The 16281-nt window shown below is 40.0% G+C and overlaps 2 protein-coding genes across 3 annotated transcripts in view; both read right to left on the reverse strand.

Moving 5' to 3' along the window:
- LOC143996645 (sodium-dependent neutral amino acid transporter B(0)AT3-like) overlaps positions 1–1088 on the reverse strand; it is a 159171-nt gene extending 158083 nt beyond the window's left edge. Inside the window, exon 1 of one of the 2 annotated variants that reach the window (XM_077491820.1) lies at positions 807–1088. In XM_077491820.1, the coding sequence (XP_077347946.1) occupies positions 807–957 (151 nt within the window). In that variant the 5' untranslated portion in view covers positions 958–1088. The remainder of the gene's footprint in view (positions 1–806) is intronic. The other variant, XM_077491819.1, reaches the window with a different exon arrangement.
- An 8424-nt stretch (positions 1089–9512) lies between these two features.
- Positions 9513–16281, reverse strand: part of SLC6A19 (solute carrier family 6 member 19) — a 116179-nt gene continuing 109410 nt past the window's right edge. Inside the window, exons 11-12 of the mRNA XM_077491821.1 lie at positions 14436–14598; positions 9513–11048 (exon numbers count right to left, since the gene is read on the reverse strand). Coding sequence (XP_077347947.1) covers positions 10842–11048; positions 14436–14598 — 370 coding nt within the window. The 3' untranslated portion in view covers positions 9513–10841. The remainder of the gene's footprint in view (positions 11049–14435; positions 14599–16281) is intronic.

The following is a 16281-nucleotide window of genomic DNA, read 5'->3' on the forward strand; positions in this document are numbered from 1 at the left end:
TTTATAACAGAAATTTTATAACAGAAACATAGAAAAATTCATTATTTACAGAATTTTTCGGTCTTTTTCCTTTTATAGCACAAAAAATAAAAAACCCAGCGGTGATTAAATACCACCAAAAGAAATCTCTATTTGTGTGAAAAAAAGGACAAAAATTTCAAATAGGTACAGTGTTGTATGACTGAGTAATTGTCATTCAAAATGTGAGAGCACCAAAAGCTGAAAATTGGTCTGGTTATTAAGGGGGTTTAAGTGCCCACTGGTCAAGTGGTTAAAGTTCATGTGCGTGTAAAGGCAGGTGTCCCAATACCAATATACACACGTATGTGTGCTTGAATTTTCGGGTGCACACCCTAATGCAATAGGCTGCGCACGCCTATGGTCACCAGAATTAGTATCCCTTTAGGAACATTTCCCCTCTATCACTGTATTTTTTTACTTTCAATCTCAGTGATAATGGTAAACAGTACAAATAGAGAGAGTGAAACTCTCATATGAGGACACGGACAGCGATAAGAACCCGACAGGTGTTCTAATCCCTCTCAAATATATCTAAACAAGTTTTGCCTTTAGTTACACTTTAAAGTAAAGGCATTCATAGTCTTATTACTCCAATGTTAAAATGCTAAAAAAAGATACATAATTACATTAGACCACTAGGCAAATAATGACTTGGTTCTACACCAATGAATTTCCAATATAAAAAAAAATCATTCTGGTCAGGCAGGAGTACAATCCTCTGTCACACAGGTTACTAAATTAAGTTTTTTGAAATTTTTAGCTTAATCTTTTTCAAATGTGCTTACCTCCTCCATATGTTTGGCATAAATATGGAAATCTCCATACGTTTCCCAAGCCCACTGCAAATCCAATACATGTCAAAAGATACTGGATTTTATTATCCCACTTTGGTCTGTCCTGTTCATTTGGGACCTTTGTAAGTTCCTTACTTGGCATAGCTGTATCTGTGTTCCTCTACGCAGAAGGCTCAAAGAAGTCTTCTTTTTAAACACCCAGGAAAGTAAATTTATTCAGTTACACCAACATTAATATGCACATTTGCAGATAGCCTTGGAAAAACAATTGGTATGAAAAGGATGAGGTTTCTGATTTATAACAACTTTCTTTTTTCATTTACAGGAAACTACAAAGAAAGTTAATCTCTAACAGATATTTAAGGGTATTCGTGAATTTGTTGCCTTAAGTAAACACTACTAATCCATTAACCAATCCATTGTTAAATGCTTAAACATGTAACATTCAGTGGTGTAGCATTCTATATATTTCACGTTTATGTTTCTACTTTTCACATGTCCTGTTTTAACATTAGGGATGGGTCGAATACCCCCCCCCCCCCCCCCCCCCGGTTCAGTTTGCACCAGAGAATGTGAACAGGCAGAAAGATGGAGCGAACATGCAAACCCTATTAAAGTTTGTGGGACACAAACATGAAAAATCAGAAGTGCTTATTTTAAAGGCTTATATGTAATGTATTGCCATAAACAGTGTATGGGGACCCAGGAACTGCCCTAGGGGACATGGCAAAAAACAGTTTTTAAAAGAGCAGTTTTTTCAGGAGCAGCAATTTTAATAAAGCTTAAGGTGAAACAATTAAAATGTAATATTCCTCTAAATATCGTGCCATGGGGATCCCCTTAGTCTGCCTGTGAAGTGGAGCATCTGTATGATGTGTAGAACAGTTTAGTCAGGGCTGTTTGCATGGCAGACAGGGGTGAAGGTGCCCTCTCTTTGAAATACACTGGTTCAAATTTCTTGGTTACTGCCACTGTCGCATCCACTTCCTCTTGCTCCCACACAACCTCGTCAACCACTGCATCATGGCAGGAAGTGGTTGGCTGTGCCTTAACTTTCTCCTGCATGGCCCTCCAAAATGGGCCTGCCTTCAAACCAGTAATGAATTGGTGCCTCATTATGTGGTCTGACTCAGCAATGTTAGCAAAGCTGCAGGCGTCCCTTTTCTCTAGGTGCTTCCAGAGATTCTGCACAGCCATCACATAGTGAGTGAGGCTTTCATCCTCCTGTTATTTTCTTAGGAAGGACTTTCGCCGCAGCTCCAGCAGAGGTAGATTCTCCCCAAACAGGCCCTACAAATTTGACACAATCTGTTCTAGAGTAGCCCGTTCCTCCCCTGGCAGTGCTATCACCGCATGGTGGGTATCAGCCTCTAAGGCGTTAATAGACAGTCCCACCACCAACCGGACGAGACCTAGTACAGGCATGCGGCACTCTCCAGTCTCTCCTCCCACTCTGCCAGAGGGATGTTAGAACCATTGGACTTGGGTATTAGAGCTAAGGCCAATTCTATCAGAGTTATTCTGGAGCCCAGTCCTCCTTCTGCACCCGTTGCAAAGGACATATCCTTTCGACTGCTGCCAGATGTACATGGGATGCATGGGATTCCTTACTACTAGTACTCTCCCTAACAGTTGGGGTGCCTTTGCCTATGCTACCCACTCGCATAAAGTGCGCCAAAACCTCAGAGGCAGGCTACTTAAACGAAGTGGTGGTTGGACCTCACCTTTAAGAGGCAGGGCATGTTTGCCTTTTCTTTCTGCTAGTGGGTGTGAGCCAGAGCATGTGAAGGGGGTTTAAGGGTGGCTTCCTCATGCTTCTCCACCAAGCCTTCCTTATAATTCTACTCCCAGAAGTTATTTTTAAAAATAAAAATGTTCCTTTATTAACACTTTTACTGCACAAAGCAGCTTCTGTTACATATAGTTACATATTATTCATTATGAAGGTAATTTTAATTATTAATTTTTTCAAGTTTTTTCTCTTTAACAAATTTAAATCTGACAGTATATTCACACAGTAACATGAAAAACTATATTTCCTGGCACCAGTTTGGCAGCATACATGTGTCTGACTTTGCCCGCAGGACCAGTGTAGAGCTATTAATTGTTTACACCCACACGACAGCCCTTTGCCTTTTTTGTTCTGACATAACTCACAGCCAGTGCGAAGAGAAGAAACCCTTACTTGCCACCTTTGGTGGATTTCTGCGTTGGTTCAGTCTTTTCTGTAGCACAGACTCTGACAAAAACAGTGTGGAAAGCTTTCAGCTGTGGGCAGGGGCAGGTTTCAGAGGAATAGTGAGAGCAGTCATCTTATTCCACCAGATGGCACTGCCCCATGGGTGCAGGTTATTGCCATCCCCAGGGCCAATCATCATAGTTCATCATATCTGTTGCCAACAGCACTATAGTGGTTTGCAGCCTCTGCCTGCAGCATATAAAACATGGTAAATTGACCAGTCATTTGGTTACACACTCATGCAGAGACACATCTTTTTCACTGCAAAGCTTTGTAGCAGCAGTACATTATTGACACTGGTCAGCCTGCAGCCCTCCTCTTTATCCTCATAATTCCTCACTTTACAGCTCTCCTCCCATTCCTTAAAATTCTCTCTCTACATCTGCTCTAACATCTGCACCCTCAAGCGAGAGGAATGGAAGTCTGACAAGATGTTTAGGAGGCTTACCTTTCAGCACATAAAGAGGCAAAGAAGTTCAGCACTGGGTTGCACATAATAGGGCCAAGTAGAGGCGTGAACCTCACTTCAAGCTATTGTACGTTTCCTAACCTAACCCTGCTGTCTCTTTCAACAGCCTTGACCAGGTGGTCATCTCTTCCACAGCTGCTGGAGAGGAAGAAAAAAATGTCTCCTCTTTACAGCTGCTCCTATTCCATCTGGCGGAGTTGGCCCTCTTTTGTGGGTTTATAGCCTGTCTTGCACCACAGTTGTAGGTACCCAACTGCCATTTTTTTGTGGCCAAAAGGCCATTACTGTCCACCATTTGCAAGGTAAAACATTTTTGTCGCTGGACAATGTGGTTAGCTAAAAGATCCACATGGTCACCGACATGTGGCCCAGCAAGTATGAGCAGGAACCTTACATCTCCTTTACAGCCCTGTGAACTAATACATTCTATTTTTATTCTCTTGATTATAAACCTGGCTGGTCACTCCCTAGTAAAAACTGTGCAGAGCTGTCTTTTTTTCCCTGTTTGAGTGGCAGCTGCAGGGAGGTAGATGCTGGATTGAATTCTGGCTACCAGCACAGCTAAGAGGCAGGACCCACTCCTAGCAATGAACAAGAATGTCTGATTAGACAGAGAGCTGGGAGATGAGCTTTGCCCACTGCTGATGTAGAGAGTGGTTGGCCCAGAGGGGATGGTGCACATGGCAGGCTGGGGTTCCCAGGGAAGAGAGGACCAAGTGCACCCCCTTGTTCCACCAGAACCCATGGAAGCAGTGCAAGTGTACCTTGTGAAGTGGAGTACTGCTTCCATGTGGCTTGTGCAAGTGTACCGGGCCTCCCCAGGGCCACGTATTGTGGCTTGACCCTGCATTGAGAGCAAGAGAACTGTAAGTAACACCTCTAAGTGATGTAATGATACTGCTGCTGTGCTAGAAGAAGTGCTGCCAATGTACATGCTGCTGCAGAGAAGACCATGTGCTACAGGGAACTGCTGTTTGTTCCAGAGCGTTCCAGTTGTTCAGTACTCTTTTTTGGTAAGAAACTTGTTGCTGCAAGTGTGTCAAAGTGTGACAAATGGGCCTTGAGACAGGGCTGGAAGGTGTGCATGTGTGCAGAGACAAGATGGTGGCAGAAGCTACAACTGTGAGATGGCTACCTGGAGTGCAGAAGAGAGCTCAGAAGCTGAAGTTGCTTATTGCCAGTAAGGCAGTTGCTGGGGCCAGTTGGTGCTGTGCTCATTCCTGATTAAATTCGCTGGGAATCCCCAGGCTGCATAGCCCTTGCCTGTACCACTGATGTGTTCAAGAGACCATAGATGTTCCAGATTCCCTAATGTGGAGACCATCTGGAGACACTGCAGTAAAAGCTACCTTGTCTCTTCCTCTGAAATTGCTGTCTAATAAAAAGGATGACATAATGTGCATGGAGTCTATAAAGTATTTATCATTTTGTGCCAGAAATATTACAGTCTAGTTCCTATGTCATCATAAAAGCCTGCCTAGTCTCTGCCTCTGAAATTGTGGCCTGGTAAAAAGGCTGACTTACTGACTGACTGTACAATATTTTTGGCTTTTGTCTCAGAAATAGTACTTTTTATTTCAGGAAAAAAACTGCCTTGTGCCCCTCTCTTACATTGTGGCTTTTGACTGTGACATCTGGCACTCTAATATTTATTTCAGGATAAAAACTGCCTTTCTGGAATGTGGAGTTGTGGTTTTGTGGAATCTGTTTTGACATTTTATTAAATATTTTAAGACAGTACGTTGTGGTACTGTGAAAAAAAAATCACAAGCTACTATATATTATACAACAGTTTTGCCATTGACAATTTCGTATTAAGTTGAAGGATTTAGCTTTATTCATTTTGTGAAAACTTTCCTATAGACACAGTTGTGTATGCTACTTTCACCAGCCAATTCTGGCCTATTACCGGAATTATTAGGAAAAAGGGGGGAAGGGAAAGCAAGTTACTACTTATACAAGTTCATAAACATAATTATGACCAAAAATAGATCATTCACCCAATCAGGGCATTGTAGCCGTAACCATAAGCATATATAATCAGGACATACATAGAACAACACATAACACTACCCAAGTCCGGACAAATTGCATTTAGTCCATTGCAACCCACATGTTGGATTTACCTATTGAATATTACAGGGTCAAAAATTCCCAATTTCTTCCAAAAATGACACGGTTAATCAATGGACTAAATCAATATTGAGTGGGGGAAGGGGGAAAGGGGATGAGGTAGATAGCTGAAAATTTAGGAGTTCAATTCAGACAAATCCTATCTGCTATTAGCGCTAATAATATTGCTATAATAGTCACACTTCTCCATCCCTTGGTGCTGGAAAGGTCAAGCAATGTGAAACAATAGGAAAACCGATGCACAGTAGGAAATCCCATTCAATCTGTGACATTAAGTTGTAACAGCCTTCTATTTAATCAGTTCACCACACTTCCAGTGCACATTCCAAAGTGGCCGGTCGACTTATAATGTTTCAACAACTGGCAACAAATTAACTCCTTTGTTTATTTAGGCAGACAAAGTAGCAAGGCAGAATGCCATTAATAGTCTTAGATGAAAATGAACAGATACGATTATCAGTTGCTATTTTCAGAAGGCGACTTAAGTCAGATGCTGGTCAGCAAGTGTTGAAATATATGTCAGTACATTACCGCAGTCACCCAAGAATCACGGTGTCAGCATCCACCGCAATGTGCTGTCCATAAATCACCTGGCTGCCTTTTAGCTGGTATCCAATATATTAGAAAGTAAAGTTGGTTGCCTCCAGGTTATATCTGCCAATATATGCCAATAGTATCACACTGACACTGCATCAGTTGTTGAAAGGTCCCGGAAACAATCGCTGCCACTCCACGCCAAGCTCTGCCTCTCACTTCACTCCGCTCACAGTGTCATGTCAGGACTGAGCAGTGATTTAACGTCAACGCGTTTCGCTGGCTTCAATAGCATAGCTTCTTCTTGGATGTTCAAAGGCTCCTAATCACACTCCCTTTTATCATGGAATCTCCGGTGATTATGACCAGTAGAAAAGTTTTTATTAGGCTTAAAGGGATATTATCCTGTGTCAGGCACTAATTGTCTGTGTGACTATTATTCATTATTCATTGCTAACCAGAAATTATCATAATGAAACAAATAAAGGAAAAAGAAAATGAGATTGAAAATACTTGCAGAGATATATTTAGCTGCATTAACCAAAGGCGTGCCTTGACCGTTCAGGGATAGACAACACTTATCACTCAACAAACAACACCAAATACAAAAACCATATACGAACAACACCAACATTAAAGACATAACCTAAGGAGAGGGAGATGGGAGGGGGAGGGGAAAGGGGGGGTTTTAAGGGGAGGGGAAAAAAGAAAAAGAAAGAACGGGGAAAGGGAGAGGGGGGAGAGGAAAGAAGGGAGGGGGGAAAGGAAGGGGAGGGGGAAGTTCATACATAAATGTATCATCTGATTTATGCTTAAGTTGGATGACCAGTCATATACAGTACTAGCCGGTCCAACAGTTACGCATCCAGGAACACTTGTAAATTCAACTCAGTATTTAACCCAACCGGAATGAGAGGTTTTAATTTATATACCCACCACTTTTCTTTTTGTAAAAGCACGCAATCAAAATCACCTCGTCTAGTAGGTAATTTTAATGCATAGACGCCCTTTACTGTCATGCTTTTAGGTGAGCCGCCATGGCATAATGCAAAGTGTTTTGACAATGGTTTCTCTGGTGGTTTCCCTTTGTCAGTGATCTCATGTAAAATGTTCACCTATCCGTATCTTTAAAGATCTCTTGGTTTTACCTACGTATATTTTGGGGCATGGGCAAGTTATTAAATAAATAACCTGTGTGGTGAAACAATTAATCAAATCACGGATTTCATATGTCTTCTTGTCCAGGGCATCCTTAAAAGTAGCAGTTCTATGAACAAAAGGACAAATCTGACACCTTGTGCAAGGAAACATGCCCTTTGTGTGTGGGTAATCGGCCAACCATGTCATATCAGGTTCTCTAACAAATTCAGACTGAATCAAGATCTCTCCCAAGCTTCTGGCACATCTCGCCACCAGCTTGGGGGAGGTACCGACTATTTTAGTCATTTCAGGGGAATTGGTCAGTATGCCCCAATGTTTTTCCAAAATGGAACGGACTGTATTCCACTGTGAGCCAAAGGCCGTTATGATTCTTATAGGGTCATTCTTTTTAAGAGAAGTATTTTCAGATACCGTCCCACTATCCAATAGGCTTTCACATTTTCTCATTGCGGCCTTTTTCTTAGCTCTGATTTGTCTGTGCGAGTATCCTCACTCGCGGAACCTTGAATATAGATCAATGCTTTCACGTCTATATTCATCAGGATCTGTACAATTCCTCTTGATACATAAAAATTGGCCCACTGGTATCCCATTCTTCAACCAATGTGGGTGATGGCTCCTTGCATACAGAAGGGTATTAGCTGCCGTATCTTTTCACAACGTACAGGCGCTGATTATAGACCTTTATTCAAAGAAATTTGCAAATCAAGAAAAGATAACGTCTTTTGATCAAAAGTATACATTAACCGTATGTTACGTTGATTGTTGTTCAGTTCACTCATGATCTGATGTAAACTCTCAAGGGTGCCCCCCCCCCCCAGATCATCAAGACATCATCAATGTACCGCAACCATGTAAGTACGTGGCCAAGGTACATCGATGAAGGAAAAATGTCCTCCTCCTCCCATAGAGCTAGATGAAGGCAAGCGTAGGCAGGAGCCTACACTGCCCCCCCAGAGGTCCCACGTATTTGGTGGTAATATACCAAAAGGAACTGAAAAAAATTGTTAGTCAACACAAATTCCAAAAAATCAACAAAAAATTCATTTTGGGGTCCCGATTCAGGATAGGAGACATCCAGGAACCTGGCCACAGCATGAATGCCAACATTATGGGGTAGTGAAGTATACAGTGATTCGACATCTATGCCGACCAACCAAACCCCTTCAGGCTGCCTATGTGTCCCAAGTTCCGCAACTTTTGCCAATACATGTCTCGTATCCTGAACAAAGGATTTTACGTTTTTCACCATGTCCTGTAATAAGGAGTTCAGGTACCAACCAACTCTTTCCAATGGACCCTGGCAGGCCAAAACAATCGGCCTGCCAGGGGGATTTTTTAAATCCTTATGAACTATAGGAAAAATGTAGAAGGTCGGCACACTGAACTCCTGAGCGGTCCATTTTTTAGGCTTTTTCTTTTACTTTCACCCGGTACTCCTGTCAGTAACATGCGGGGGTTATTTACTAAAACTGGAGTACACAGAATCTGGTGCAGCTCTGCAGAGAAGCCATTCAGCTACTAGGTTTTATTTGTAAAACCTAATTAAGCAAGCTGAAGTTAGAAGCTGATTGGTGACTATGCACAGCTACACCAGATTCTGTGTGCTCATGTTTTTAGTTTAGTTTATGTAATTCCCCATTTTGTCTTATGCTGACCATACACTATACGAAAAATCGGTCAAACCCATTTTCGAAAAACGAACATTTGGCCGTGAGAGCAAGCGATAATGCCATCATGTAATGACCATTAAATCATTTAATGGACATAAATGAATCAGCTTTATGTTTGTATATACCTAATGCAAACAGTTTGGATGGGAAACACATTAACCTTTCAATGTAAGGTTAGTTCGTCAGAAAATTTACAAACTTGTCCTTTGTTTTTTCAACCGATTTGTGCCTTTTAACTGGCCAAAAAACCAACAAACTGTCTAAATGACTGAATTTCGGGTGATTTTTCAGATAGTGTGTGGCCAGCATTAGGGTGACGACACTTAGGATAGAAGGGTTTATAAATATAAATCACCCTCCCCCCATGACTTTTTTTTGCTATAACATGAAAGGGGGTTTTAGTAGTCAACAGAGAGAATTAGGAACAATGCTAACTGGAAACAATGAAGCATAGGCAAAAAGCACATGAAGGTATCAGTTCACAAGAATTCTGATGGGATCAACAATGTTTTTATTGCACTAATCGAACAGATAAAACAAAACACATTCAATGGTATAAGAGGCCAAAAGGGAGCAAATAAGAGAAGTTCATTGTTAGGGTTTACATACACTTTAATATAGTTTTGTGAAGTCTGGTTCAGGTTCCCATCGACTTTAATGAAACTTTCAGTTCTAATATTCTGAACTCTGGAAGGCTGTGAATTTTTCAGAAACCTGAACCACAACCACACAATGTTTTCAGTAATTCAGGCTCAGACATGAAGTCTGACTTGATTATTCGCTTTCAAAATTTTAAATACACCTTTGGTTTTGACCGTGGCCAATGAGAGAGAACATAGAGACTATCAAGTTCTGGAAAGGAAAATCAAGTAACTTGGTGGTCATATCCAACCAGATCCATTTACCATTGTTTCCCTCTCATGGGTGAGGTGGTTGTTTCCAACTAAATAGATGCCACATAGAAGTAATAAAAAGTCTAAGCCCTGGCAAGGTTATGTCCATGAACTGAAACCAGACTGGTCTAAGCCTGGGATGCACTCTGATTTGATTATAAAAAATCACAATCTTCCATGATATGCCTAATGAGATAAAGGCAACTCCCTCTCTTCCATTAATTAAGCCTCCCTTCTTGGTAAACCTTAGTATGCAAAGTTGAGCAAACCAGCATTGGAAAATCTCCATTACAGTTCTCTTAAAAAACAAAAAAAACAAAACAAACCTGTCATAAGTATGACTTATGAGTAATTTATTGTACTTGTAGCTTGCATTTTAGTGACTTGTCCAGAACAAGCATGTATCCAGGGGGTTCAGAACTTTTGCCCTGTATACTTTATCAGGGTCATTGAATCAAATATTTGAACTGAGTGGATCAGTGTAGCCCCCAGGCAACTATCTTTTTCAGGAGAGAGAGGTCAGCAATGGCATCCTGCATATTTTTCTTGGTACTACTTTAAGTACTCCACTAAAAGAGTTTGGTTGATTTATATAATAATCAAACAATGCACATTTCTATGTATTCTACTTAGAGTAGTATACTTTACAATTAATTAGGGTCTCAAAATGTAGAATATCAGAGCAATCTGCATAATCTGAATACAAAACAGTGTTTTTAACATTTATAATAGAAATATGATGGTGTTTATCCAGCACATGAACACAGGGTCATCATTCTGTTATGTACAGTGTTCACTGAAACTCTTCTTTGAGATGTTTTGTTGAAATCAGTTCTTCATGTTCTTTCACATTTTTCAATTATAGAAACATACAAGTATTATTCAAAACGGAAAGTCTTTTACAATGTATTTTGCATGTAAACTTTATAGTTTTTTAGTATCACCATTGATAGATGCAAGAGATGTAGCATTTATAATTTCTCTTTGGTCATCATCCTTTTTTAAACAGTTTCGAATAAACTTGTAAATTGCGTAACCAGGTATTACTGCACTTGGAACTCCAGCAAGAACAACAACAATGGCATAAACCCAGTCTGGATGAAGTACTTCTTTTGCCTTAGGAAATTCACTCTGTAAGTGATACACATAAGAAATTTTCAGTACATATTTATGTACATGCATATATTCACTTCTTAATCCTACATGGTTAAAAGGTGAAAATGCTGCATAAAAAAAAATACTGCAAATCCAACTGAACCCTCACTTTGAATCTGCCGAATGCATTCAAGGTGTATCAAAATAAAAGGTGTTATCTTAAAGTTCAATTTCTTTTTAAAGAGTAGAATAGTCTGTCCATTGTCAGTATCTGCAGAGTGGACCCTTGCTCTCTGTGGTCTTATTGCAGGCCCCCTATTATGTCAGACCTATACTCTGCAATTAGCAAGGCTCCTGACCCAGCAGGGAATGTGTTGGACCTCTGCAAACATATCACTGCTTCCACACAGCGAGCAAGTCTCCAACTCTGCAGCTACTGCCAGAAAACAGGCTATTGTACTCTTTAGAAAGAAAATGAACTGTAAAACTTTAAAAGTCTTTTGTTTTGATGCACCTAGAATGTATATATTGAATTTAAAGGGTTAGTTCACCTTTACAAAAAAACTGTCTATGCAGGTAAAGGGGGGCTGTAGATAAAAACAAACTGTGCAGTTTTAACCAAAGTTATATAATGCCCTTGCATCATCCTATCCTGCCTTTTTGCTAGGACATTGCTCAAGCACGCCCAGTAGATTCAAACCCTCTTCCATTCACTCTTTCTCCTCTTTCGCCATAGTTCTGAGCTCAGTGATGCTGCGATGGAGAAGATAGTGAACCACAGTATCTTTGTCTCTGGGTTTGAGTCTTGTTCCTATGATAGTGGAGGTCAGCATAAATGGATTTCTGTGCCTTAGCAACATCCTAGCAACAAGGTAGGGTGGGATGATGCCATGTGTGGGAGTTTTTTCGGCCAGGCTTCGGGATGCATGAAAAGGGCCTACACCTATAGCAAGGGCCCTACCCAATTTCAGTCAAAGCTGCACATTTTGTTTTTATTTATAAATGTGCTTACCTGCACAGGCAGTGTTTTTGTAAACCGAGGATCCAATTAAATTTTAAGTAACGTTTTTAAGTCAGTTTTTTTGTCCGTTGTTACAGGGCCGACAGTTGCTTTGAAATCGGTCATGATGAAGACAGTAAGATGGAACATATTTAGAACATATCATGATCTAAATTTCATGTAGCATGTGAGATTATAGAATATATATATATATCAAAGTTTTTTAATCTGTCTATCACAAAGTTTAGGCAAGTATGCAGATGGCCATCTATGCCTATGTCTGTTTTTATCATCATCTTGCACTACAAAACATAGCTAATATACAGTATATAGGTCAACTGTGTAAAAAAGTATCAATACTGTTACAAACAAAATAGTATATTTTACAAATAGAGAGCCTTAGTCTCACGTCAAACTACACATTCAGCATTTCTTTTGTTTTTAGTTCCATTTGCTGCTGTGTTTTTTCTTTTTGCAATTGTACGCATTGCTCCTTTTATTACAGCTTTTCTCAATTTACTTAGGCTGTAATGACATCTGCAAGTTTCAGGAACGCACACAGAAGCACATATTTTTGCACCCATTCCCAGATCTTGTTAAAAAATGCATCATTCTTGCAATGCCATTAAATTGCAATACGAGCTCAAACATGGCCAACATTAGAAAGTTTTTGTCATGCATAGGGCAGCTTATTCAAGTGAATGGGCTATCATATGCGTGTTGCAGAAAAGGCATAAAAATGCATGTTCACTTGACACACACTTATGAATGGGGTCTAAAATAACGCTTTTTATCTATAAACATTCATTAATATTACAGGTATCAACTAGTCCCAAAACCTCAAAGTACAACACACACTCCTTTAAAATAGTCTAACTCTATTACTTTGACATCTTCCCATCTCTATATACAATTTCCATTAACAAAAAAAAAAGCACTGTGGTTATGACATCTGGGTCCAAATACTGTTGAAGGGCAGGGAGAGAATGGTGGACTAACAAAGGTGGCTAAGACAAATTTTGTCACAACTTCAATAAGCTTTAAATTTTTGTTTTGCTGTATAATGATGTATCCATGGGCAACAACACCAGCTGAGATATATCTTGTCTCAGACACATTCTAATTATTTTTCTTGGGTGGATTAAAAGATTGTAGATACTTATGGACTATATGGGGTCCATATAGTGAACTTGGTGTTGAGTTATTCACTTTACAGTCAACAAAGAGGACAGGGGGCACTCTTTACGTCTAGAGGAAAAGAGATTTCATCTTCAAATACGGAAAGGTTTCTTCACAGTAAGAGCTGTGAAAATGTGGAATAGACTCCCTGCAGAGGTGGTTCTGGGCAGCTCAGTGGATTGCTTTAAGAAGGGCCTGGATTATTTCCTAAGTATACATAATATAGCTGGGTACTGACATTTATAGGTAAAGTTGATCCGGGGAAAATCCGATTGCCTCTCGGGGGTTCAGGAAGGAATTTTTTCCCCTGCTTTAGCAAATTGGATCATGCTCTGCTGGGGTTTTTTGCCTTCCTCTGGATCAACTGTGGGTATAGAATTGGGTATATGGGATTGTATGGTATTATTATTATTATTATTTTTTTTTTTTTTGGTTGAACTTGATGGACATGTGTCTTTTTTCAACCTGTAACTTTAGGGCTCTAACACTTAGCAAAAGATTGCATATTATTGATGCTCCATCAACTACTACATCACATTTTAACTACCTGAATTTACAGTTTGGCACCAGAAGTTGCAAATGTGGATATAGAGCTGGTCTTACTTTGCTAGTTTGATAAAGATGCAGGTCCATTCCAGTGGAGAAGAGTTAGATCCTTTGCTGAGTCCCCCCCCACTGATCCTTTTCTGAGTCCCCCCCCCCCCCCACTGAGGACATATTCCCTCTCTTCTTATCCTGGTGACAATGTATTACACTCTGACACACAGGGCAACTAGCATATCAATCGCATATTTCGATTTGTCAATTTCCTGCAGTAAAACACATTTACTGCATAAAAAAATGCATTTTAGGTGGCAATTCCATTCTTCCCTTTTTGGCTAGTTGTCAAAAGGGCCTATCAAAAGGCAGATAATATTCTATAGCAGGGGATACCCTGTGCTGCACTGAAAGAGCTCAAAGTGCAATTACACAGAGTTGAGCAACAGACAAATCTGAAAAATGTAATTATTCACTAAATTCTAAGGCCTCATTCATACCAAGTGTAGCATTCCCGATTGCAATTTTGTGTGAGCAATTCTCACTAAATTCCGTGTTATGCCTAGGGTAGCCCAGTCACTTGAATCGAAAGCCCTATGCACGTTTGTCACAGCAAAGGAATACATAAAGGCAAAAAAATATTTAGGCTTTATAACCACTCTAACTATATTGATATATATGTCAGTGTAACTCTTTGTTGTACTTACATAGTCTGGATCCCAAACAATGTAGGCCAGCTTTTCTGAAACTTTGATCACAAAATAGAAAATAAAAATAGCTAACATAATAAGTGGACTGATAACTCTCCATGTAATTTGCCAAAAAATGTTTGGTTTATGACCAATCATAAATTTAATGTCTTCGTTAAATCTGTAAAAAGAAGCAAAAAAAAATATTTACAATATATACAGGTGAAAAGAACCAGGTCAGGCAAGGATCTAACAGCGCACCTCATCCCAGTTGTAGCAATTCTTTCTCATCTGTTGTTTTAAAATTTTCCTCCATCAATTATTGGCTCCCCTGAAGAAGCCTCTGTGTAGGCGAAACATGTCGGGATTTCATCTGAATAGCCAAGAATTTCGTTATTTAAACTAACTGATGGATCGTGAACACTGTCTGTATGGATATTAATATTTGTAGTTTCAAAATTTTGAACTTACTGTACCTCCGTGGCTGTTTTTAGTATGTTTAATAAAATAATTTTTTTTTTTTTATAAATACATTATTCTTTTCACTATTATTAGCACCGCAATAATCCCATTTACCTCCCTCTTTTCTTCTCCATATTTACAATATATACAGTTTTACCAAACAAAGGCCACCAACAACACCTATAACATTATCAACATAAAAAATAATGGAATGTACATAAAATGTCTATAATCCATTCAATTTCATTACCTTTTCCAAGAAAAAAATGTTTGTGTAGGAACATTGCCTATTCCAACTGATCAGATATTAAAATGTAAATTTTTCATGATTCCACTAACTACTATTACAACTAATATAAAAGGACTTCTAGATTAGGCATGCTTTCTACATGGAACCACCATTATTTTTGAGACTTTGAAGCCAGTATATGCTAAATATTATATATGTCTGCTCTTTCCTTTAGATAGCATGACTGGATGAGTCAAGGTTAGTTTTATCATTTTGAAATTGGGACTGATATAGTGGATACAGATAATAAATTGAAATTTAGGAATCAAGTAGTAAATATTTTTAGTAGTAGTCTATTAACTAGAGGTCTGTGATCCAGCAGCACTATTCATTTCATCCTTTCATTTGGACTGAGGTTCCAGTGTGTTGGATGGGCCTCCTCTGCTAAGCAGATGTATGTTGTAATGCCCTTTGATCTATTTTGTGATTGTACTTTTTTCTTGCAAGCAGGACTGGATTTGTATATAGGTACATTAGGGTTGTGCCTAGGTCTTACTGAGTGTGTTGGAAAATTGAAATGAATATCTTTTAGTCTATTGTAGAGATAATCTTCAAGTTCCGGTCGACCATGAGTACAACCCAAACCCGGGTTGTTTGCTGTACTAAGAAAATTGCAAACTAGCAATCAAATTGCCTGGCCTCTGAATTATGGCCAGTTGGCCTAGAATGGCCAGCTATAAGGGTTTTCTTATGTGCCAGCCCACTCTCTATTAAAGCGGGAGTCCGCCGGGAGTGCGCGTTTTTTTTTTTTTAAAGCCAGCAGCTACAAATACTGCAGCTGCTGACTTTTAAAATAGTGACACTTACCTGTCCAGCGCGTGCGCGATGTCGGCACCCGAAGCCGATCTCTCGATCGTCTCTCGGGTGCTGCCGCCACCATCTTGGGTATGGGAATCAGGAAGTGGAGCCTTTCGGCTTCATTTCCCGGTTCCCTACTGCGCATGCACGAGTCGCGCTGCGCAATGAGGATGGACCCGCTGCCTCTGGGATCTATGTGTTTCCCAGCAGGCAGCGGGGGACTTTCGGAAAGGGGCGTAATCTACGCCCCTTTCCGCAGAGAGCTATCCAGGAAGTGGGTGCAGATACCTGTACTGTACAGGTACCTGCACCCCC

The sequence above is a fragment of the Lithobates pipiens genome, unplaced genomic scaffold, assembly GCF_037356315.1.
Source record: "Lithobates pipiens isolate NorthernLeopardFrog02 unplaced genomic scaffold, aLitPip1_a1.2 Scaffold_19, whole genome shotgun sequence".
In the NCBI taxonomy this organism is placed as follows: Eukaryota; Metazoa; Chordata; class Amphibia; order Anura; family Ranidae; genus Lithobates; species Lithobates pipiens.